This window comes from Durio zibethinus, chromosome 2 (assembly GCF_047325235.1).
Source record: "Durio zibethinus cultivar Kanyao isolate XHJ-2024 chromosome 2, ASM4732523v1, whole genome shotgun sequence".
Lineage (NCBI taxonomy): Eukaryota > Viridiplantae > Streptophyta > Magnoliopsida > Malvales > Malvaceae > Durio > Durio zibethinus.
In genome coordinates, this window is record NC_143163.1 from 36,375,536 (window position 1) to 36,400,907 (window position 25,372).

The 25,372-nt window shown below is 33.8% G+C and overlaps 2 protein-coding genes across 8 annotated transcripts; one reads left to right on the forward strand and one right to left on the reverse strand.

Annotated features, from left to right (window-relative positions):
- The first annotated feature begins 3,280 nt into the window (after positions 1 to 3,280).
- LOC111318108 (AP-5 complex subunit beta-like protein) lies at positions 3,281 to 8,095 on the forward strand. The gene is made up of 3 exons (XM_022920759.2): positions 3,281 to 4,892; positions 5,590 to 6,029; positions 6,186 to 8,095. Exons 1-3 carry the CDS (start codon positions 3,450 to 3,452, stop codon positions 7,669 to 7,671), a joined length of 3,369 nt encoding a protein of 1,122 aa, XP_022776494.2. The 5' UTR covers positions 3,281 to 3,449; the 3' UTR covers positions 7,672 to 8,095.
- Positions 8,096 to 8,530: 435 nt separating this feature from the next.
- On the reverse strand, positions 8,531 to 23,399 carry PRP40C (pre-mRNA-processing protein 40C). 7 transcript variants are annotated; one of them, XM_022920763.2, is made up of 15 exons: positions 23,237 to 23,399; positions 22,871 to 22,997; positions 21,502 to 22,111; positions 21,219 to 21,382; positions 20,674 to 20,711; positions 19,236 to 19,314; positions 17,457 to 17,918; positions 17,249 to 17,332; positions 15,656 to 15,796; positions 15,440 to 15,546; positions 13,998 to 14,121; positions 13,324 to 13,467; positions 11,825 to 11,971; positions 10,972 to 11,094; positions 8,531 to 9,102 (listed from the first exon to the last, which is right to left on the reverse strand). In XM_022920763.2, the coding sequence occupies exons 2-15, from the start codon at positions 22,979 to 22,981 to the stop codon at positions 8,773 to 8,775; spliced, it is 2,664 nt and encodes an 887-aa protein (XP_022776498.1). In that variant the 5' UTR covers positions 22,982 to 22,997; positions 23,237 to 23,399; the 3' UTR covers positions 8,531 to 8,772. The 7 variants fall into 7 exon arrangements, 6 of the variants coding, with proteins under 6 accessions (XP_022776498.1, XP_089610652.1, XP_022776497.1 ...); XM_089754526.1 differs by having other exon boundaries at positions 22,854 to 22,997; XM_022920762.2 differs by having other exon boundaries at positions 22,871 to 23,032.
- Between the last annotated feature and the right edge of the window lie 1,973 nt (positions 23,400 to 25,372).

Consider the following 25,372-nt stretch of genomic DNA (forward strand, 5'->3'; position numbering starts at 1 on the left):
AATTGTTAACAATAAATAATAAAATTGATAAAAAAAAAAGCCTTCTTTCTTGTTAATCTGGACTTGATTGATGCTAATGAGGACTCTCCTAGAAAAATTATTTTACCAGTATTTAACATCGTTGCAAAATGATAATTTATCATTGTTTAAAATATATCAAATCAATGCGAGAAAATGTGCTCTAGAAAATAATTAAACCCAACAAAACTTGAGGAAACCTCTACAATTATGTAAAAGAAGACAATTAATTACCCTCCAATAATGCTTAATCATGTGAGTAAGGGAAGATTAGAAGTAATTAATAATTACAAATAAATCACCACTACCTTTTTATTTATGCAGGGATTTGCCCCTAAATTGTTAAAGCCTACATTTGTCATCCATACACTGGTAGGAATGCAAGCGCAGCCTCTCCTCTCTGTTTTGACTTAATCCATTCTTTATTATTTAATATAGTACCATTTCGGATTACAAATCTCATTTAGTATTTCTTTTAAGATTCAAATTAAATATTAAAATAATAACGTCTATTGATTGAGTAATAAAAAATTTAAATTTTTTAATTAAGGTTTTGATTTCAAATTTTATAAATAAAAAATTAAATATTATTTAGTTTGACTCTAAAATAATCGGAGCTCATAAATAATTATCAAATATTAAAAAATTTCAAACTAAAAAAATTAAATATTAAAATAAGTTTAAGATTTAATTAATATTTTAATGACCGATTGAACCGTTCCTTAAACAAATAAAGGATCCGCTTCTTAATTCAACCGACCGATCCAATTGAAGGATTTTACTGAAATACCCTCATAAAACCATTTTACAGTACTTTGTTTGTCTTATAGAAACTCTTGTACAATTAAGCACGCAAGTGCTCATCCAAAATCAGGCAAAAATGCAATATAAACGGACGGTGCCAATTAAGTATATACATGAGAGAGTTTTGTTTTAGAGAATTCCATAGTCGTCATTTCTTACGTTCCCACATATCTAGAGGGACCACGTACACTTTCTAGTGGAATTGGACATTTTGCTTAAAAAATTGTAGAGAAATCATACACCAAGTAAAATTAATTATTAAGGTCGTGACTCGTGACTAACCTTCTTAACCTAAAGCAGGTCAACAGCAAAGATGAATTATTTATTGTTTAATTTGTTTTCTTATGTTTCTCTAAGTAATATATATATATATATATATATATATATATTGCTGATGCATTTTTTTTTTATCTTAATAAGAGAAATATGGAATGAAAGCTGAGATAGATCATATCAGATCTATCACAAAAAATACAATTGCTAAAGGTAATACTTGGAAACGTGCTCTGATACTCATATTAGTTAAATGTATAAGAAGCGAAGAAGTAAATGATAGAAGGAGATGATCAGAAAAAAAAGCAAAGAGAGAATAAAATTAAGAATAATGTATATGATATGATCCGATTCTCTTTTATATATCTTTTAATGTGTATGAACTGATGATATGATAATTATACCTATATGTAAAATAAACAAATATACCCACAAATAGCTTTTCACTTTACTAATTAAATCATGCAGACTTTTACTTAATTATTTATTAAATTATTTTTTTAATTATCATCATAAGATAATCATTATTATTTTATGTAATTCTCAAAAGGTATCGACTTTTTCATCTTTTCTAATTTTCAACAATGTATAAATAACTATAAATACTAACTAATAAAGTTAGTTAGTGGAACACTCATGCGTGCCATTGTCACACGCCTAGTATTAACCCTTGCCTTTGATTATTGATCAGAAAAAGTTATTAAAAAAAAAAAAAGGCAAAGCCATGATGTGGATATAGGACAACAACAGCTTCCACTTTGTTAATGGACCTTCTTATCTTATTGGACGGCCACCGGTTTATGTCTAATTTGCCTAACTATTGGTGTATTTTTTATATGAATTTAATTAATTGATACTTAGAATATTTGGAAATTAATTATGGTGCCTAATTTTTACTTAATAATTTCTCGAATTGACATCCATATTTATTATTTTATTCAAATTAAAAGAAAGGAAGCGCACACGTATTCTAAATCAAAAAGCATTGCTTGTGATCAAGACGGACATGAATGATTTAAAAAAAAAAAAAGAAAGGCAGCAAGTTGCTCGATCCCGCGCTGGCGGAGTCCAATAGATGGCTGTGTGAGAGGAATGTTACAGTGAAAGTTCAATGTTTTTTTATGGACATTGCCATGGATACTGTCTGCATTTTCTTCGGTTGTCTTTGGTCCTCTCCTCAGAGTATGGGACAATGTTTTGTGAGCCACCGGGTTATAGTCCTATTATAAGTTTGCTTACGTTTGTGCCAATAAAGAGCTCCTTCATCTCTTGATCTAAGGGAAGTTTTATAAAAATATAAAAGTCCTGAGAGTCAAAATCTTCTTTTATTATTTTTTTTTTTGTAAAGATTATGTCTTCCCCGAAATAATAATAAAAAAAATTACAACAGCATAATCATTGTTTTGCCAAAGCTTGGTGTTTGTCCCTGATATCCTAATAGTTCTCTTATTTTTGTCAAAGATTTATTGCTGTCATTGGTATAATTTGGCGTTCGAAATTGAAATTGAGATTATAATATTATAGTATTATAACTAAATATATTATTTTAAAATATAAGTTTTAAAAAATACCACAAGTTAATGTGTTAATCCCTTTAAAAAAGAAAAGAAGTTATAGGATTAATTCTTAATCATATTGAGGATTCACCATCTAAAATTTTTGTATATTGATCTAAGATTTTGGTACGGATACATTTGATTGTGTGTCACTATATATAAAATATATTTTTTATATAATAAAAATAAAAATTTTAAATTTTACAAAATGAATTTGCAAAATTATCACATATTTTTAAAATTATAATTTAAAAATATTAAATTAAAAATAATTATTAAATAAACACTTATCAAATTTAATCACTTAAATTCATTTATGAAATTAAAAAATCTATTATTTTTCACATAATAATAATCTTTAAAAAATCGATTGATTTTTAAATTAATTGATATGTTATTAAAATTAATATTTAAAAATTACAGGTTAAAAAAGTTTGTCCTAAAATCTCTTCTTTGTGCCCAAATGGAAGGTTAAAGATAGGTTAGAAATTTAAAAAAAAAAAACCAACAATAACGAGCCAATGTTCCAAATTAATGGGCTTCAAGCCCATTAATAATCACTCAAGCCGGGTTGGCGGTGGGCCTCCGATCCGATTTATCCAGTAGCATTCGCTTTGCGGGCGTCAACTGAACTCTTCTTCCTTGAGCGCCTACTCTCGCTGTCTCCCTTGCAAATTTCTCTTTTATATTTCGCCAGAATTTCATCTTTGATCGGTAAAATAGAACAATGCCAATGGAATTTCAATTTCCCAAAATTTTCAACTGAAACCCAATCCCGATTTCAAAATATTTTCCGAAATGGCTGAAAAGCCATCTCCAAAACCAGTTTCAGCTCAAGATTGGGAATCCTTAGTGGAAGATTTCCAACAAGGCGGTGCTCGTCGCGAGAAATGGAGTTCGCTTTCCCCATCCCTCGCCGAACTCGCCCTTTCAGCGATCATCAAAAAGGAATTCCCTTTCAAAATCCCCCTCATAATCTTCCTCGACGAATTTTCCCACCTCTTATTCCCCTCAAATTCCCTCTCCCTCCTTTTGGACCGCCTGATCGAAACCCTCCGCTCCATTGTTCAATCCCCAATCGACGGCGTCCACGTCACCTATGCTTTGAAAGAACAAATGATGGTTTCGTCGACATCGATTATGATCTCAACGAATTCCGTCGAAACCGTCGAGGTTCGGTTAACGGAAGCCGTGGTCGAACTTTTACTGGCTGTTATAAATCGGCCGAACCATGGACCGGACCGACAGGCGCGTGCCATTGCCTGTGAGTGTTTACGCGAATTAGAAAAATCTTATCCTTGTTTACTTTCCGATATTGCTGGTCATTTATGGAGTTTATGCCAAAGCGAGCGAACTCACGCTTCGCAGAGTTACATTTTGTTATTTACAACAGTAATTCATAGTATTGTGAATCAAAAGTTGAGTATTTCTATTTTGAATACTTCTGTTCCTTTAATTCCTTTTAATTTACCGCAATGGATTTTAGGATCTGAAAAAGAAGGGTTAGGGATAGGCTTAGGGTTGAATTATAAAGAATTGAGAAGAGCCATGGCATTTTTATTGGAATGGCCGCAGGTTTTAACTCCTTGTGGGATGATGGTTTTTATGGCTATGGTAATGCCATTAGCAGTAGCTTTAGATTTGCAGCCGTCTATGCTGAAAGTTCAGTTTTTCGGGATGATTTATTCGTTTGATCCTGTATTGTGCCATGTTGTTTTGATTATGCATTCGCATTTTTCGGAGGCATTTAATGAGCAGGAGAGAGAGATTGTAAGAAGACTTTTGTTGGTTTCCTTGGAAATGCAGCATTATTTGGTGTTTCGGTTGCTTTCGGTGCATTGGTTGATAGGTTTTTTTAATAGATTGATGGTGAATGGAGGAAATGTGGAGAAGAAGTCGATTGTAGAGACGGGTTTCATGTTATATCCGAGTGTGTTTGATCCACTTTCGTTGAAAGCACTAAAGCTAGATTTACTTGCTTTTTGTTCCATTTGTGTTGGCATATTGAAGCCTCAGAGCGTTTCAGATACGATTGTTGGGGGTGGGAATTCAGTTGTGAAGCTGTTTCAAGATGGTCTAGTATCTGTGTCAGCTTTCAAATGGTTGCCTCCTTGGAGCACAGAAACTGCAGTGGCCTTCCGCACCTTACATAAGTTTTTGATAGGTGCATCATCTCATTCTGATTCTGATCCTTCCACCACTACTGCACTCATGGGATCTGCCATCTTCAATCATTTGAAGGTATTTTGTTTTCTCTTATTATCTTCCTCGTTTAGCCTTCCTCCTACTTCTAAAAGTTCTGCTTTTTTTATCATAACAAAGGCAACATTCTTCTTATCCTTTTCCTGCCTAAGTGTTGAATTAATTGGTACTTTATGAAAATGAAAATTACAACTTAGACCTTTAAGTGAAAATCTAAATTTATGCTGGTTTGAGTTGGTGTGTACTTGGACAGTCATTGCATGGTTTTCTTGAATAGAAGTTATTGCGAAATGCTATGGATGTTGAGTGGAATGATGCAAACAATGACTAATTGGTCAGCCTAAAACCGAGTTTTGTTCAGTACATTTTTTCAGAGCGCTTGTCTGTTTTCTACTGCAAATTGACAATCAGATCTCTATCTTTCTCTCTCTTTGTCTGTGTATTTATGTAACTGTTCACTGGAACCAGATTTTCGTCTAGGTCAGCAAAATATGCCTTTTCAAGTCTAGTTTGCATCTATCACACTGAGCATCCATTAACCCTTATTTTTTTCTCTGAAACAGATTATCCTGTAGATTGTATAATTGTTTATGATGGCATGTTAGACAGGGCACACCAAAAGTTGATGCTGAACTAGAGATTTTGAAGTTTATGTTTTATCTGCTCCTAAGTCCTAACTACCAAAAAAAAAAAAAAAAAAACTCCTATGTTGATATTTGTAATTTCTTTTGTTAAGGGGATGCTGGTTGACATGATACTGGAGTTTCAGAGATTGGTCCCAGTCATTGTAGCTTTTGTTGACCGTTTGTTAGCCTGCCAAAAGCATCATTGGTTGGGAGAGCGCCTGCTTCAAACAATCGATGAGAATCTGCATCCAAGAGTCAAAATTGATTATAGACTAGTTTCTTACTTCCTAATATTTGACAGAATTGCCGAAAATCAAACAATACCTCCTCGTAGGTTGCTAGAGCTGCTAGCCAAGTTCATGGCTTTCCTTGTTGAGAAACATGGCCCAGACACTGGCGGGAAATCTTGGTCTCAGGGTAGTAAGGTCCTTGGCATTTGCAGAACCATGCTGACTCACCATCAGAGCTCTAGATTATTCCTTTGTTTATCTCGTCTCCTTGCATTTACCTGCCTTTACTTCCCTGATTTGGAGGTCCGTGACCATGCAAGGTATGATGAAGGAAATGGCTTTGTTTTTCCTTTTAACTTTTCCGTTCCTCTTAACATTATTTGCAGTTTCTTGCCAACCCAACAGGAATAAAGGGTCTAAAAAATAAGGAATCTCAAGAAGAGTTATTGATTATTTTCTGTTATGTCATGTTATAGGATCTACTTGAGGATGCTGATTTGTGTCCCTGGAGTGAAGCTTAGAGGCATGCTGAACCTTGGAGAGCAACTCCTTGGTATTTCCCCCTCGTCTCATTCCGGATCATTCTTCAGCGTGCCATCTCCTCGACATTATCAAGATCTCAAGAAATCTAGGAATATCTCATCCTATATCCATCTTGAGCGGATGATACCACTACTTGTCAAACAGTCTTGGTCATTGTCTTTATTACCTTTAGGTGTTGGGAGTAACAAATTGGAATTTTCTGGTGGCATCAAGGATACTGAAGCCTTAATAGATGAAAGAGAGCTTGATGCCAATATTCAATTTCAGTCTATATCGGAAGATGAGAGAGTAAATAAACCACAGGTTCCGCTATTTGTGATGGATTCAAAAGTTTCAGAGATTTTAGGGATATTAAGGAGACATTTCTCGTGTGTTCCTGATTTTAGACATATGCCAGGGCTTAAGGTTAAAATTCCATGCAGTTTGAGATTTGATTCTGAACCTTTCAATCATGTATGGGGAGGTGAGTCCTCGAAAAGTGGGTTACATGGAGTAGATGCCCTCCCTGCCATATATGCAACCGTGTTGAAATTTTCATCACCAGCACCATACGGGTCTATTCCATCATGTCATATACCATTTCTTCTTGGTCAACCTCCCGTGAGTGATTATATTCCTGGTGAAACTGCTTTGCTAGACATTGTTGCTACACACAATGGTACTGCTGAAGAAGAAATCTATAAAGCTCCAGTGATAATTGAACTGGAACCACGTGAGCCAACACCTGGTCTGGTTGATGTTTCCATTGAAACAAACGGGGAAGATGGTCAGATTATCTCTGGTCAGCTGCAGAGTATTACTGTGGGCATAGAGGACTTGTTTCTGAAAGCTATTTCCCCATCAAACATCTCAGAAGAAGTATTACATGATTATTACTCAGACTTGTTCAATGCTTTGTGGGATGCATGTGGTAATACTTCCAACACTGGGCGGGAGGCTTTCCCCTTGAAGGGAGGCAAGGGGGTTGCAGCAGTCAATGGAACCCGATCTGTGAAGCTGCTTGAGGTTACTGCAGACTCTTTAATTCGTGCCACTGAACATTATCTGGCAGCGTTCGTTGTTAGTGTGAGTGGTGAGCATCTCGTTAATATGGTAAAGGATAGAGGAATTATCAAGGATGTTGTCTGGAAAGATGACGCCTTGGGTCTTTTACCTGATGCCACAACCTCAGTTACTGAATTAGATAGTATGCCCCTCCGACTTACTTTTATTGGAAATGAAGACGAGAGTGAAAGTCAGTTAAACATCAGCAAAAGAAGTATAGGTTGCATTCATATATTGATATTCCTTCCCCCTATGTTCCACCTCCTGCTCCAAATGGAAGTAAGTGATGCTTCAACTTTAGTTCGGATCAGAACTGATCACTGGCCATGCTTAGCTTACATTGATGATTATTTGGAGGCACTATTTCTGTCATAGAAGCAAATCCGAAACCACAACCACCATCCTTCGCCCTCCCTCTTCCATCAAAACAAAAAAGGAAGAAGAAAGAAGAATGAAATGATGTTTTGAATACGAAGGTGTATGACTGCATGCATGTTATAGAACCTGTGGTAAAAACTTCTGCGTACCTTCTTGTTCATGTTATTCTGAGATTGTAGGAATTTTGTTCTTGATTCTCCTGCCACAGTTTATTAGGGAGGGGAACTTTTTGCACCTGTTTGCATACGGTTAGGGCAAATATTGCCGCATCGAATCCGGTATCCCAGGACCTTGTATTCTTTCCATGTAGTTAGAGAGTTCATAGTCATGTAAGCTAATTCTTTGTTTGCAGCAAATGCAAATTTATATTCATATGATCAAGATGGAGATTGTATCCTCTTCATATTCTCATTCTTTGCAACTTGCTCTCTTTTCCTTTACCTTCAAGCTCGATGATCCGTTGATTATGCTCCAAAATATTATCTTTATCATTGTATTTACTTGGATGTTGGATCTTAAGATCCTTCTGATCAGCTCAAAAAAAAAAAAAAAGAAATCGCTTCCAATGGATGTGCATAAATCAGCCACGAATTGAATTTTCTCGTAGATTATTGCTGATAAAGGTTTTGGTCTTAACTTGAGTTAAATACATGGATTATCAATTAATTAAATTAAATTTACATACTTTTCCTTTTGGTAAAGGCATGCCAAGTGCCGAAACCAGTTTCAAGTCCATAAGAAGGATAAAACACTTTTCCTTTTGGTAAGCCATGTCAAGTGCCGAGACGGGAATTTTCAAAGAATAAGTTGATCTAATTTATATACATAACCCCAAATCATCACAGAAGCTACCTCATGGATCTCAAACAAATTCTGGTTATTAAAATGGTCTGCCATGGTGCACAAGATTAGAAATCAATGGGTTGATTATCTGATAAAATACAGCAGTGAATACTTTTTTTTTTTTTCGTTTTGGCCATCCTGTTCCTGCTTCCAAAAATAGTACGGGGAAAACCAAATAAATCAGAGAGCCTAAATCTTATATGAAAAACAAAAATCAGTAAATGCTACAAATGCCTAGTCTGCCAAGCAAACAAGCTATCTTCGTTCATGAGTTTTCCTTGAACCAGATGAAAATCTTCCCAAATCACCGGAGCTTCGGGCTTTTGCATCTGAATGTTTCTCTTCCTCTTGATCTAATGCAGACTTCTGCTTCTTCAGCATATCCTTCAGCATATCCTCAGCATATCGGCGCCACAAAGCTTCCCTCTCTTTTCTCGGCGTCTTGTTATACCTGGGATCAGGCTTTAGAAGACGTTTAGCTGTCGACCATGAATTGAGGACTGTTTTCCCATCTTCTGTCTGTTGAGCAGCTGCATCTTGAGTTATGACTTCAGCTAACAGAGCTCTGAAGTCATTTGCACATCTCTAGAAAGGCCAAATAGAAGGGTTATATATGTCAGATGATTATTTAAACATTCATATTCATGGTTGTTGCCCTCAAAATATAATGCATAAATCACTTAAAAAGTTACAAAAGAGTCAAAATAATGCAGTATGGCGGCCATACTTCAGATGGGCTGCGGTTAAAATGGCATCCTTTCATTTCTTCAACTAGTAAACAAACAGAATGCTTGTGAGTTGACTGATTTTAACTCAAATCACTTCATTTCTTCTATTAGTAAAAACAAACAGAACACTTGTAGTGTTTTAAGACTTAAACAACGAATCTCTCCCCTTGCTGATAATTGGCTAATGCAATTATCAAACTTCAATAACTAAGAGCTTTAAATTGGGAGATCGACTCAAAGAAATTAGAGCAAAAAGGTATGACACCTAGTAACTTTTTAAGGGATAATTACATGGGAAGGGAAGTAATTGAAATTAGGAGTTATTTCATGAAAGCAGAGCAATTGCGATATAAACCTAGATCTCAAATCCAAACTAAAAGATATACAGAACTTCTCTTTTAACCCATGAGATCTTCATTTTATTCCTACATGTTTTCGATTCTGCTTGTATTAAAAGGAAATAGAGTTAAAAGCACTGATCGTGTTGAACTTGTGCAAAGAGTGCTAACTCATACCTCAACCTCTTTTGATGGAATCAAAAAAATTCAAAAAGGATCCACAGCACATGCAACCACTTGTTCTCACTGTTGACTAGAATATATAAAGATGCACAAAAAGCAAACAGGGAATACACCCTATCTCTAAAAATTAGACAAACTTTCTATTTTCTGATGTCCCAAATTGTTTGTCCAACAATAAAAGTAGACAATAGATATTGTGCTCTTTAAATTATACCCAGAAGATCTCAAAAACTAATCAAGTAAAAGGTTGATATTCTACAGCAACTTCAGTTCATATCAGGTTCCAAAAAAAGAGACGAAAGAGTGCCATATCAATGACATAAAATCTTACTTAGGTTTAGAATGAAGTTGGTTTTTAAAACCATTTTCTATTTCCATTCTCAGACATAAAACATTTGTAGAAACTATAAAAAAAGACCTTGGTTTTACTAAGTTTACTGCATATAAGGTCTTGAATAAAGAAGAATGGTGCAACATAATCCATAAAGCCAACCCAAAATGACAGGATGAGGCTTCTTTGTTGTTACATATGCTTTCCCACTTGAGATGTAATTTGAAAAATAAATAAATCAATAAACGCCACCATACACATTGTAAGGGATAAATGTGTCTTTTTGGGCAACTTAAGAGGGAAATGTAAATTTTCAGAACTTTTGAAGTGTGATATCATAATAAAATTTCACCAAACTTAGATGACACAAAAATTATTAACAGACACTAATAACCCACTTTGGTATGTGAGATATTGGTGGGTTTATGCATGTCTAATATGGAAACAAGCAACCCTCAACTTGGCGGCCACCATGCACCAAAGGTGGTGGTTATTCTCACCAAACCACCAAATAACCAACATAACCGTTTGGACCAAAAGTCCAAAAGACAATGAAAATAGATCACGATCATAATACACCAAAAAAAAAAGACCTGAAGTCTATGTATCAACTACATTTAGTAGGAAGCTTCTTTGAAACATCATTCTTTTAAAGATCCATCTTTGCCACGCATACTAAGATAACACCTATATATCATCATAGGACACATGCCAATCCTAGGAAAATGCATATTTGAAAAGAGCTAATCAACATGATGCTACTTTGGCCACAAGAGCTAACATAACAGAGCTATTATTTAGCAGTAACTGTAAATGGGAGTAGCAGTACTGCATTAGTCTTCTAATTCATCGCGAATTGTAGTTGCAAAATTACCTCAAAAAGCATCTTTATGTGTTCGCGGAAGAGCTTCTCCATATCAGATGGATCCAAATCAGGATTCACTGCACGTCCCTGAGGATCCTTTTCCAACTTAGGCTTTGATTCCGTCCAAGATGCCTAGAAAGTTTAATAGAAGCAAGAAGTGAACAATTTGACAAATTACAAATAAGCCAGCAAACACCAAGCATTCAAGAAGATTTGTCTCAAACCTATTAGAAGCTTAAAACATAATCTTCAAAGCAAAAAGGTGGAATATTAGTTACATCTGACAGCATTATAGATGGGAGCCTCATCTATGTTATCATGAAAAAATAATAAAAATGCATAAACTAATGAAACCTATTCAAACTGGGTATTATTCTAGTTTAGCAATGACATGATAAAAACATGACCATATACTGGGAAGGGCTTGGCTATTGTTATTTATTCTAATTTTATAAGTTCTGCAGCATTCAACATCAAATTAAGGCCATATTTCCTGTAATTCTAAAAAATCAATTTTGGCTTTTCTTGAAGCCTTTGTCTTTTGCATTGAAAAACCAATTAGGAAAATTACTGCTTACAGCCTAACATATTCAATTGACAAAATCAACATAGGACAAGTAAGTTGAACTTACTACACAGCATGAAGGATTACATTATTGCATATCCAACCTTCAAAATTAACTATATTTCTATTATCTTCTATTGCTGGCAATATAAAATTAAAGAAAAAAAAATTATAAAACAGGGAAACAAAAGCAAATGAGATTACAACAGACCTCATATTATGGAAACTATAGATTTAAAACAATAGTTCTTTAGTCTTGCATCATCCAGAAATAAATTGTTAGAGAAAAGTATATACCCGGGGATCTTTAATTGTTTCCACAAGCAAAGCTTGAAAAGATGCAACCACCTCCTTCCTGCGAACTTTTAGTCGCATCCTCTCCATTTCTTGTTCTTCTCTCTCTTTCCTTTTCCGCAACTCTCGCTCTCTTTCCTTCAGTTTCTCCTGCAAATGATTAATAAAAGGTCAAAAATTTTCAAATACTTCAGGCAATTCTGGATATAAATGGATTTCCTTTTTTAATATTTGTCAAGTGACCAATTAAAACAAATAACAAATCAAGAGAGATTATCAATGACAAAGCCATGTTCTCACATTGCCTATAATTACAAAAACAAAAAGCATAAGAACGACGGCTTTCTCCTACATATAAATGAATCTATCATTTAAGAAGCTTCTGAGAGATGAGTTCTCTAATATCTTTTGTCTAACTTGTTAAAGTAACAATGTGTTCCAAAACTCCCCAGAAACAAAATTTTGCCCGGGGCCATATGTTCCATGACATATTAACCATTCTTGAAAGACATTTTAAGCTCTGCTTGGAAGAGGGTTTCAAATTTTCTAAGAAAAATGAAATAAAGGGAATAAGAAATGCAGTAAGTTAGAATTCAAGAAGTTACAGAATCTTTTCTTGGAACATCTCAAAAATTTTTAATTCAATTGTTTGTTGCTCAGCCGCTTCATAGCTGTGCACCCTCATATAAACAACATCTAAATGCACCTGTAAAGATCATGCCAACCTTCAAACGCCACTAAACAATCTCTAAAATGTCAAAAGCACAAGAAAAAACCACCACCAGAGTCAAAAATAGGAAGTTTAGTAAGTTTATGTGCAGCAAGAACAAGAGATAGACAGACAGTCACCGCTTCAAGATAAATTGCCAAAGATGTGGCTGTGAGAATTGAACAAAGATCTACAGAGAGATAAGAGGAAAAGAAAAAGCAAATCTGATATCATTGAAAATCATAAGGACGTAGAAAAGGCTTTAATAGCTTTTGGAAGAAGGACAAAACAGGTGCCTGCGAATGGTCCACCAATGGCTAGAAGGTCTGTTTGAGAGTTTATCTCTCCCCTTCATCCATTGTAATGACATGTTTCTATTGTGGAATTGTGAAATGACACTTCTTTGCACATCATTTCAAGTGAGGATGTGAGGCCATAAATAACCACTCAAAATAACTTTAGTAATATGCCAATTCAAACATTGTTTTAGCTGAAAGAGAAATTTGAGATATTAGAGTTTAAATTCCTTTGAAATAGTCTCTTCTAAGAAATTCGCAAACCACACTCTCAATATTTTTATCCATTTAGCCATCACTCCTTTTACACATAAAGCATCTATGAAGCAAATAAAAGAACCAAATTTGTTAGTATAAATATGGCAGAACAATTCCACATCAAAGAACTAACGGGTTGTGAGGGTTAAAGAGAAGTTTGACATGCACAATCTAAAAGATCAGACCAACTTTTGATACCAGTTTGTTAATGATAGAAAGGGGAGAGAGAGAATCTATACCTCCTCATCCTTTTTCACATTTTCCTTTCGCTCTGCTTTCTCTTCTATGGCTTTTAGTTCAGATATGTACTCATTGAACAAAACCTCCCGATCCTCATGCTTAACACATTTATACCTCAAATCATCCCTTAAACTATCCTTCACCTGAAACAACCAAAAGAAAAGGTGAGAAACTAGGATATATTTCCCATCATAACACATGCTCATAAAAGATATAGTAACCAATATCTCTCTCTCTCTCTCTCTCCCTCTTACATGTGTGCACGGTGCACACAGACACAAACATGAGTAGCCCAATGAAGATGCCAAAAAACAAAAAAAATCGCAAAAAAAACTCACAAAATAATGGTCCAACCCATAAATTCCAATTCAATAAGATGAGATATGCAAGATGCCTAAAATTGAAGAACATACTCTCCAGAGGGTAAGGAAAAACTAATACAACAACAAACAACAACACACTAAGCCTTATATCCCATTTTCTGGGGTCGACTATATGAAAAACCAAATAAGAGAATCAAAGCAGGTTGCAGTTTGAATCCTCTTGCGCCACTCATTTCTATCAACAACCACCTTTTCATCTAATTCCTTAACCATCATATCGGTTTTTTTACTTGCATCCACATCTTTCGTGGTAAAAAAAAACCAAAAACCTAATTTAAAATTGCACATACCCTTGACCAACGGGAATTAACATTTATATCTCCTTTCTCTTTAAGCATGGACTTAAAACTAGAAGCAGCAGCTGCACGTATAGCTTGAGCCTTTTCTTCAGCAGCCTTCTTCAAAAGAAGAACCCTGAGACAGAAGCAGAGACATTTTGTAAACTGTGATAAAAGTATAGGGAAAAAACAAGGCATTTACCATTCAAACCAAAAGACAGGGCTAAAGGACACACCCAAATTGAATCTGGGAATCTGGTCTCTAGCCTACTACCTGCTGACAAATGTTGCTTTCAAGGTTATCATTAGAACACTTCCTCTGTCTATGGACAACCGAAGAAGTTCAACATAAATTTCAATAAGGGTTGGAGTCAAAAGTATATTGTATGTGATTGTAATAGCACAGTGAAGTCTCAACACATGTTGTGCAGGGAGATCACAGGAAACTAGACATTAGCAACATGTATGACTAGGTCATTTATCTTGCTTCTACATTAAAAAGAAAGCAAAAAGGGAAAAGGAAGAAAAAGGTATGTTCTACTCTAACAAGTCTACCACAAAATCAAAGGGTAAAAGCTAATAGTAGTGCAAACAAGCTAAAGGCTTAGAGTGTCCGGGATGCTGTCCAGCTCGTGAAATGCTGTGATGATCAATAGATGTCTTAGAGGGATAGCTCTTTCACATTTGTGTCATAGACTCTTTAACTACAGAACCACAGTTCCATGTGTTGATTATATAAGAATTATACTTACATAAATTCTAACATTGTTGTTCTAAACAGGGATCTTCATAGCCCGTTCCGTTCAATATAATCAAGTTTTTTTATCAACTGGTTAACAAAACTGCTTTCTCACCTAATAGTATCTCTCTATACAACATTATCATAGCTTTCTCACCTAATATGTTCTTTACAGGGATCTTGTTTCCCTCATTACAATAGTAGAAAGTGCTCAATTAGACATGTGCAAATCTCTCTGAGCATGCATTAGTGTCTTCAAACATGCCTGCCAGCGCAATAGCATTTATGTGTTTGTCACACAGGCATGCATTCGTAAGTCTGTGTAAGAGCGAACAAGCAAGAGAGAGAGAGAGAAAGAAAAGAGAAGGGAAGGCAAAGTTCGAATAAGAAAATAATGCCGTCCATCCATATTCTACAACAACAAACAATTCAAATTCTTTAAGTCACATTTTGACAAGTCAGCTCTTTAAGTTAAATTTTGTCAACTTATTAAAGACTATAGTCCATTAAACACTAATGAAGGCACATGCACATATTTCTGTGTGCATTAGGCATTTGTAGATGCACCTTCACTGCTATAACCAAATAGACAGTTCAGTTGATGACACAACTAGGCAAAGCAGCACAAACTAAATACGAATAAAATCCGACCTTCTGTATAAAGATCACACACTGAAGAATAATAATGATTATGAACCTATCTTAGTAACATTACCTTTCAGTTAATAAAAGCTCCCGATCCTTACGGTCCAAAGCCTCAAATCGTGGATCACTTCCCCATTTTCTTTTGAAGGTATGATAATTGGTGTTGTGATCAATATCCTGTAGGTTGAAATTGGCATGTAAGAAATCTACAGTTCAACAATTTCAAAGCAGAATTTCTATTAAAGCTAACAAATGATGACATTCAATTCTTGGAAATTAATGAAACCTCTGATGCTTCATCCAGCAACTGCTTAAATCCCTCCATTGCAGCCTTCTGAGCTGCTCGTTTTTCTCTCCGTTCCTCCGTAGCACGCGTCTTAACATAGTGTTCAAACAACGACCTCCTAGCAGAATGACTTGGTATAGCCTGCAATAGGATGCACTTTATAAATTAGAAATCCAAGCAAACCAGCTAGTAAATAGTTAATATTATTGTCAATAGGATGACTATAATGAAGCACATCAAAGAGGAAAACTTAAATCTGTTACCAACTCAAAGGGTATGACAATAAAGAGTCGTGCATGTTAAGTTAATTATTAATGGCCTAGTAGGCTCTCTTTATTTGCATACTTGAGCCATCATTTTGTCATAGTTAACACTGACATATAGTTCAACTGACTGGTTTTGCACCTTTTTTTCTTATTCACCAATATTTTCATCATGATAACTTTTGCATAATATTTTATCAATCTTTGTTTTAATCAACTGGATCCTACCGCACTCAACTTTTAGTTTTGCAAAATATGTCTTCTGACCTTCCCTAGTCCATGACTACGGGTGTAAATGATAAATCAGTGCACGCAAGCCCTGTGAGCTCAGTTTGGATAAAACTCAAATTTTGCTTGGTCATTGCAAAGCCGAGCTTGAGCTCAAGCAGCTTGACTTATCGAGCAAGCCAAGTAGAGCATTCTAATGCCCAGCTCTAGTAGCTCACTAGCCTAATTGAGCCTTCATGTTTAACATGTTTTTATTATTTTAATTAGACAATTGCTATTTATATATATATATATATATATATATATATCAATTCAAGATTGAGTTCGAACACAAATAATCGAACTTGAAGTCAAGCATGGAAATCGTTCAAGCATGGAAATCGAACTAGTTTTTTATTCAATAAACAAGCCTAATCAAGCAAGCTCTATTTTTATCTCGAGTTGAGCTCAAGCTTGAAATTTAAAACTCGATCAAGCTCAACCCAAGTTTCGAGCAATGAAGTCGGAGTCAAGCTTGAGCTGGAGCTTCTCACTATATCAGCTCAGCTTGGTTTGATTACACCCCTATCCATGACATCTTTTTTAACATTGAATTTTTCCTACAAATTTTGCAAAGACGTTCATCATGTGTCCAAAAGATACTAGGCTGATGTTTTCGAAGAAGTACTCTTTTAGTCTGTTCAATTTTTTACCATTGTGAGAGACCTCAGTGAAAGGCTTTTGATTAAACTACATTGTGTCTTAGTGGTAAAATGTTTCAAGAACAAGGATCTTAACAAGGATAGCTTCCTCACAAGAGAAGAAACTCCTCTAGGAAGGATACAGAAGCTGATAGTTCTCACTACAGAAGCCTTTCATCCAAATAAACAAATTAAAATAAAGGATACAATGAAGGGTCCCCACTAAAAATGCCCTTCAACAAAATAGATCACCCATTTGAATAGACATGCAACAAGACGACATATCCAGAGTACAGAAATGACTGCCCACAAAAAGAGCACAAATTCATGAATGCAAGAAACAAGGTTCAAGGTATTCCAGCAGCAGGGAAGGCTCCCATAATTACCAAGGAAGTAAAACATAATCTTTAGTCTCAACAAACCTTAAAACGTGGATCAAACACTATCTTTGGCAGTTCCTTTTCCCATTTTGAGAATGGTGCTACTCCCCGTTCTTTTAGCATTTCCTGTAAATTTCACTTGGATGATAAACAAACTGACTCCAGCTACAAAACTGGATTGCTGTAATAAAACAAGAATAAGAATAAACAGATTTTGGAATATACAACAAAAAAATGGCACTACAGATACCTTAAATTGCATAACACACTCTTCCTTAGAAGGCCCATTGTCCGTATCCTCAGAATCTGAAGAGGAATCAGATATGTTACCATCCCCAGTAGCATCTTTGAGCTTATCTTTACTGTTCTCGCCTTGCAAGCCCTTAACATCAACTGCTCTTGAGCCATTTAGTTCTTGTGCTGCTGTTACTGGCATAACTGGAACAGGTGAGGAAGAAGGTACTCCAGAGTCTTGCAACTTCTTCTTAATTAAATCCAGTGCAGATGAGGAACCTGGCACCACTGAGGTTCTTAAAGGCATGGCATCACGGCCACCTGTGTTAACAGCAGGAGCACTCAAACTTATTGGAGTAGATCCTTTTTCTGTCACTACATCAATATTTGGTACTGGCACTGCATTCTCCTTTGATAAATCACTATCTTGTTTCTTTCTCGACTCTGCTACTTCACTAGGGATCTGCCAACTACTAATCTGATTGGAGAAAACACAATGAAAAGCGGGAAAATATCAATAACTAGGAAATATAAATAAGTTCAATCAGCATTAGCAGTGATATTAACATTGTTTAATGTTTGTTTCCTTGAAAGTTTACTCGCATCCTAAAAGGTGAAAATAAGTAGAGCATCAAGAAAAGTAAAAGATTTATAAGTTGATAACTTTGTAAAACAAGGCTTTATAAGCATGAAAACAATATAAAACCTATCATACACGTTGTCAGAGGCAAAAGGACGCTAAAAGGAATAGGGTGCATACAAATCAATATCTTTCTTATCTATCAATGCACAAGGCTTGATGAATGTGACAATTTATACATGTCACCCCCATTGTTTATTATGTTTGTCTTCAGATGGAAATATATCTTCCTAGTAAAGCACCAATTATCTAATCTGTATATATCATAACCGATAAAATGACTAATCCTTATATTATGTCAAGATGGCAACTGTTGTTTAGATACAACCTCATATATTACCAAAACTGCTAAAACGTCAATTTCTTAAAGCAAAATTGAGAGATTTATGACATTTTTCATGATCAATAATAACCACTAAAGTAAAATTCCAGTTGGAATATAAACTTACTTTCTCTTATTAAAGGAACAGGATTAGTTAACTGAAGTTCCTTTTATATTACATTTATAGATTTATAGATATCTATTTAAAAAATTAGATGAGGTTCCTGAAGAACTTGTCCTTGTTGATAGCATATTTCTCTTTTCTTTCCTTTCTTATTCCCCTCAAGTTCTTCTGCTACAGTATAGGTTCAGGAGCACCAATGCAGCACCACTAAATGCCACCCTATTCTTCGGAATTGTAGCCATCCACCACCCTTTCTCTTAAACCATTAAAATCCTAAATCCTCCACAGTATGCCAGAGCAATTTGCTCCAACTGCATTGGTATAGTCTGGTTCTTCTGCTTCCCTAAAATTTACAGCAACCACAATCCTCAATTGCAGCCAATTTTTAGTTCTTAAAACCCTACTAGTACGAATCAAAATTCGGACACAACTCTTTCTTATATAACCAAATACCATAAAATCCCTTACATTTTCTGAACCCACAGAATACCAGACACAACCCTTTCATTTCCTACAACAGTGAATGTATTTTGTACCAACATTAAGAGTTAACATAAAACAAAGAATATCATATAAGTACTCCCAATGTTCCAGGAAGAACATGTTGCTTTTTCTATTAACTGGAACATTTTTCCAGACAAACAATTCAATAATAACACTCTACTGGAGTAAAACAGGCTATAGATGCAAATCAAATTAGATACACTACCTTGGTTTTGCTGTTGTAGTAATATTTTTTGCCATCATTTGTGGTAACTAGCGCCCAATCAGTTCCAACCAATTGCTCCCTATAAAAAAGAGACATGGCATTTTAGATGAAGATATAACAAGATTGAGAGACTTCCTCAAGATAGTGCAAAATGACAAAAAAGAAAGTAAAAACCAAGAAACGTGCAAAAAGGTTTGACAGTAATATAGTGTTAAAATCCAAGCCCCATCTCAATAGTTTGTACAAGCCACAAGTCTATGAATCAAGTTGAAGAGTTAATTCAATTGCATTATAAGTAATATAGCATTTCAAGCAGCAGATGATGAACTAAAAGCACTCAACAGGATATGTGGAGAAAAAAATATACAGTAATCATGAGACACATCAGCCAATTAGAACATGAGATTTAAAATTTGGAATACCATTTTTTTAATGTTTATATAGATTAAATAGTTATAAGGTTTTTAATGCAATAATGCTTATGTATTAAAACTGATTAATAAGATATCAAAAGAATCCTAGAATAACAAAATATTTTCTTCAATTTCAAAAGGCTACTAAAATGTACTGTCATATTCTTAAATAGTTATATTTATATACAAGGTAATAATTATTTCTAATGAAAATCTATATTAATCTAATTTATACTATATTCTTTTGAATATACAATGTTAATAATTATTTCTATTGAAAATCTATATTGATCTAATTTATACTATACTCTTTTGACAATTATAAACATAAAATAACTTAAAACAAACATATAAAATACAAATATAAGATAACTAATATAATGAAGCAATAGTATATGTTACTAAAATTTAATACTGACAATAATATTATAATTTTAAATAATTTCTAGAAATATAGGGATGTATTACTAATAGTTTATTATATTTTCGTAATTACTACTATTTTTTGGAAATGTTTACAATATTATCCAATAATAAAACAGTAATATAAATAAAAATATTAAAATCTTTATATACTTATTTCACATTTTTAATATTTATGTAATAAAATTCTTTCCCTAGAAGTAAAGAAGAAAAAGAGAGACAAAATTATATAAGCATATGAATAATAGAAACAGTTAAGAATGAACTTTAAACAAAGGAATTGGAAAGGTATTCTGAAGGTATTGAAATGGAAAACCGAGGGCTCATTTTTCCCTAACAACAAAGCAATTAAACTGTATAGAACATTCAGCGATGTCAAAGTTACAATTATGACATTGCCTAGCCACATAGCAGTTGCTCACAAGAGAAAAATAAAGAATGGAAAACTGCAGTTTGAAAACACCAGCAGGAATAAACATATAATTCAATACAGCTAGTGTTACCTGACAAGTTGAAATGCAAAGCAAATTATAAAATAAAATATATGTATATATAATAGATAGATAGATAAACCAGAGTGGAGGTGTAAGTAAAGAACTTACACTGAAACTGGAGTCGGCTGCATGGTAACTTGATCGGGCTGCACACATAAGTGAAAGAAAGAGAGGTTAAAATTAATATGGATTAGCACTTAAGAAGCCACCAGAAGATCCACATGCCACGACTAAAACAGTTACAGAAAATTTTCTATAGATAAGAACTATGGAAACTGATTTTGAACTTCAAAATGGCAACCAATGGAGAAGGTTATCATATACCCCCACAACTAGACACAAATATATATATGCATATGTATGTAGTTTTATCCAACATTTCCATAAGTGTCCAGCCAGTTGAACAATGTGGAATCTTAGGATTAACTAACTAAGCATCATATAATTGGTATTAGATACACCAATGTTATACGGTTGTGTTAATGTACAGGATATTTCCTAGGGCATATATTAAAGAATGCCAATCAGCCAATATTTGGAAATTTATTGAATATGTATGTCAAATTTAAGTGCTTGCAATCTAAAAAAAGCAAATGATAGGCACATCAACAAAGTTACCAATGGAAAACATATGATTGCATATCCACATGTACCTCCCCCTTAAATCCAGCTGGTTTTTCATAAGTCGACTCTCCTGTTAATGCATTATAGTAATAGACAACCCCCGTATCAGTCCTGTGGGCAGTCCAGACATCAGATTGTTCATTGACAGCAGCTTCAACTCTGGTGCCAATATCATGGACAAGTTTCCTATTATCTGCAGAACCCCATGTAATATGGATGAAGAAAAAATTAACTTCATGTTACATTAATGAAGGTAAACAGCTCTTACATTGTTAGTTGATCAGTAATCTAGCATGGAAACCCTGAGCATACCAATTCCTTGAAGAGGTAATCCTGTCTGTATTCCTGAAGTAACCAATGATTGGTTGGCCGGAGTAGCTGTAGATGGTGCAAATGTACTCGTCCCCAAAGGAATAACACCTGGAGGTTGAGAATCAGATGATGGTGCAGGAAGAGGCATACCACTTGATGCTGAAGGAAAGGGTCCAGGATAAAAAGCAGTATAAGGCACAAATGGAGGCCTGGGAAAGCCACCCATTGGAGGATGTTGCATCCAAAATCCCTGAGGGGAAGAAGCCATAGAAGGTAAGGATGCATAGGTAGGGTACATTTGTTGCTGAACAGCTGGATTTAATGAAACAGGAGCACTGGGTCTAGGGACTGCAGAAGAGGGAGAATCGACAGCTGCAGAAGCAGTAATCATCTGAACAGATGATACTAACCCAGGGTGTCGGGGTGTCCCAGGATTTCCAGAAGATCCAGTAGACATGGGAAAAGATGGAGTGGTGGGCATCCAAGAAGTTGCTGGGGTAAAATTGGGAGTGTTAGATGCATTCATTGTAAAATCTGCAGAGTTATGGATGGGTAATGGTCCAGAATGAGAAATAGTTAATGCAGATGATGCAGAAATAACTGGTGTATCCTGCAATCAGCAAAAAGGTTCAAATCGTAAGCATTGGCACATAAAAGACTCCATATCAAAGTCATTATGCAGGTGCATAAGCAATTGCTAGACATCATCTTGCAAACAGTAGAGTACTTAATTGAGAACTGGATTAAATAGATATAACGAGGAGAAAATTAAACAGAACTCTGAAGCCTGGACGGGAACTATGATAGGAAGTTCTGACTTAATGTCAACTATGGCAATTAGTGCATTTAGGATCCGCTCATTGAATAGAGGTTTGATCACATGAATAGAGGCCAAAATGGAGGCATCCACTTGCAATTAATTTGGGACACCTATAAAGATGATTTTGTAGATGTATCCCGGACAGACAGTATAGTGAGCTGTAACATAATCCAAGAACTAATTTTTAAGGATGTTATCATTGCACTAAAGCAGCCAAAGAACATTTGTAAAAACAAAACTTGAAAAAATACAGTCTTGGGCCGATCGTAGTTAGAACCAGAGGGGACCAATTAATCTCACATATAGTTTTGTACTACTCCCCCCATCCCCCACTTAATTAATCTGGCTCCGCCAATGAATACGGTAATTTAAAACTTTCTAAACTTTTGTAACAAAACCATCTGCACTTACTGCAAGTCCTACCAGCAGTCAACATTTTAAAGTCTGACCAAATCATTAGCCAAAAAAGAATGAGCAGCACAATCTTTAACACTTAAGCGGAGTATTATGTAACAAAAATAGAATTTAGTACTTTTATCATTTTCTTACAGATTTGGAGGCTTGAACTTGATCATTCTGAATCAACTGAGGATTTGGAGTAAAAGAAAAACTTGTGGAACTCGACAAGGCTCCTTGTGAGACTGGTAAAGGAGGCTGCATTACTGATGCAAGCGCTCTAGCCAAAATTGAACTAGGATGTTAAATACAGACCTGGAGGAACAGACTGGAACGTGATAAAATTGCATAAAATAAAGGGAAAATGAGGGGAAAACTTTCAAACCCTATCGACAGCCAATCAAGAAATCAGAAACATTAGATTGGGTGATTATTCAATAAACAATCTTTTTTCTTTGGGATAATAACTTTGATCATTGAATGAAACAAAAGGAGGGATGTTTCAGGAGAACTGCTTACCTGACAGGAATGCATCTGAAAGACTACCGAGTAACCTTCACTCGGCTCGGGGTTGGTGGCAAAAGAAGGTGGAAGAGAGACAATGGTTTTGGTCAAGATCGAAGGAGATTATACAGAGATTAGGGTTAGGGTTTGGGGTTTGGCACTTTGGCTTTGCGGAGGTGAGACTAAAGAGGGGATGGGTAAGAATTAAATAACATCGACATACCAACCTTTGTATTTCATGTTTTAACACTTCAACTTTTCATTGCTTTCAATCGAGTCCACTAAAGTTAAATTATAAGCGTACAACTTATATACCATACATCGTTAATTTGATATTAGAAAAATAAAATTTGGTATTAGATCATAAAATTTAATATTTTAGACTAATAACATTAATCAAATTGATTATATAACATTACCCAAATTGATAACGTGATGGTGGTTATTTTTTTATTTTTTTAAATTCTTTTAATTTCTTTAAATTTTTAATTTTTTAAATTTTTAAATTTTTTAATATAACATGATAATAATGATGTGTTGATTATTGAATATTTATTAAATGCCAATAATTTTATTAATGATATTAGTTTGAAATATTAAAATATATGACAAAATAAAAGTTTAAATATTTAATTATGAATTTAAAAAAAAAAAAACTAAACTGACAATAATATATAATATATGATACATTTTTGTATTTAACCCAAAAAAAGAATTACTAATATTACCTATTGTTCAGATTTTTTGCGTTTCAACTTATTTCATTTTTTATTAGTGTGACACCTTTTTTGGTGTTGCTGTTTGTTCCTCTCTTTTTTTTTTATTATTTGATAAACATTTTTTAATAAATTATCAAACATAAAATAATTATAATAATTCAAGTATTAAGAAAAATTAAATTAATATGATTTAAATATTTGCCTAATTCATCTTAATAATTATGTTAAAATAGTGGTAATAACATAGACAAACTATATATCACAAATTGCACAAAAATATTCATTTTGCATTAAATATTTTTATTCCAAGATGAAATAGGCAAACTATATCCATTTAGGTTATGTCACAATTTGACAAAAAAAATACCTTTTATTTATACTTGTAGAACATTAAAATAAAAAATCCTAATAATCAATTACAACATATAACTAATAAAATATCATCAAACCCTCGATCGTATTATCCAAGGCCTAAACTGAACCCACCATAATAAACCAAAGGTAATAATTCAAACAACTCAAAGCTCAAAGCCTATCCTTTTTCATTCCAAAAGGACAAGTATAAATATGGCCCACTCCTCGTACCCAAAATCCAATAAATCTATATATATATATATATATATATATACATATACAAAATCAACATCTCAATCCCTTAGTGATACTTGTAATATAGAATAATATAAATTTTATCACTTGAGTGATAAAAAATTTTATTTTTTTAAATAAGATTTTAATTTCAAATTTTATAAATAAAAAAATAAATACTAAAAGAATTTGTTTTAATCTGATCCGATTCGACTTCAAAATAATCAAAGTCTAAAGTGATTATTAGACATCAGGAGTCTCAAATAAAAAAAAACATAAATTTTATCTTTTTATTTTTTTATGTTAAAGTTTTGCTGTGTTAATGTATTTTTATTTCATTTAAGCATTTATTAGTTTATGTAATTTTTAAATTCTTTTACAAGTTTCCAAATATATGGGATTTTTTTTGTCAAAAAAAAAAAAAAAACATGGGCTTCTAATCATAAAATTTTAGGTTCTTTAAATTTTTTTTGTCATTCTTTTTATTTTCATATATTTTAGAATATTCTATTTTTTATAAGTTTTATAGTTTTTTATTTTATTTATTTATTTATTCTAATTATTTTTTATTATTAAGTAAAAATCTCAATTTTTCAAGTAAACCTAAAATTTATTGCGTCTTTTTATATTTTATTTCATTAGAACACATATTTGGTTATTTATTGTTTACAATTTTTGTTATATGTACATTAATGTTAGCAATATCATGTTTTTTTTTTCTTGAATTTAATCACTTAAACAAAAATTATAGATACCATCTTGAGTAGGGATGAGAAAAAAAATGAGAAAATTGAAAACTGATTCGAAATTGTAATATTAAGTTTGGTTTGGATTAGTTTTTTTT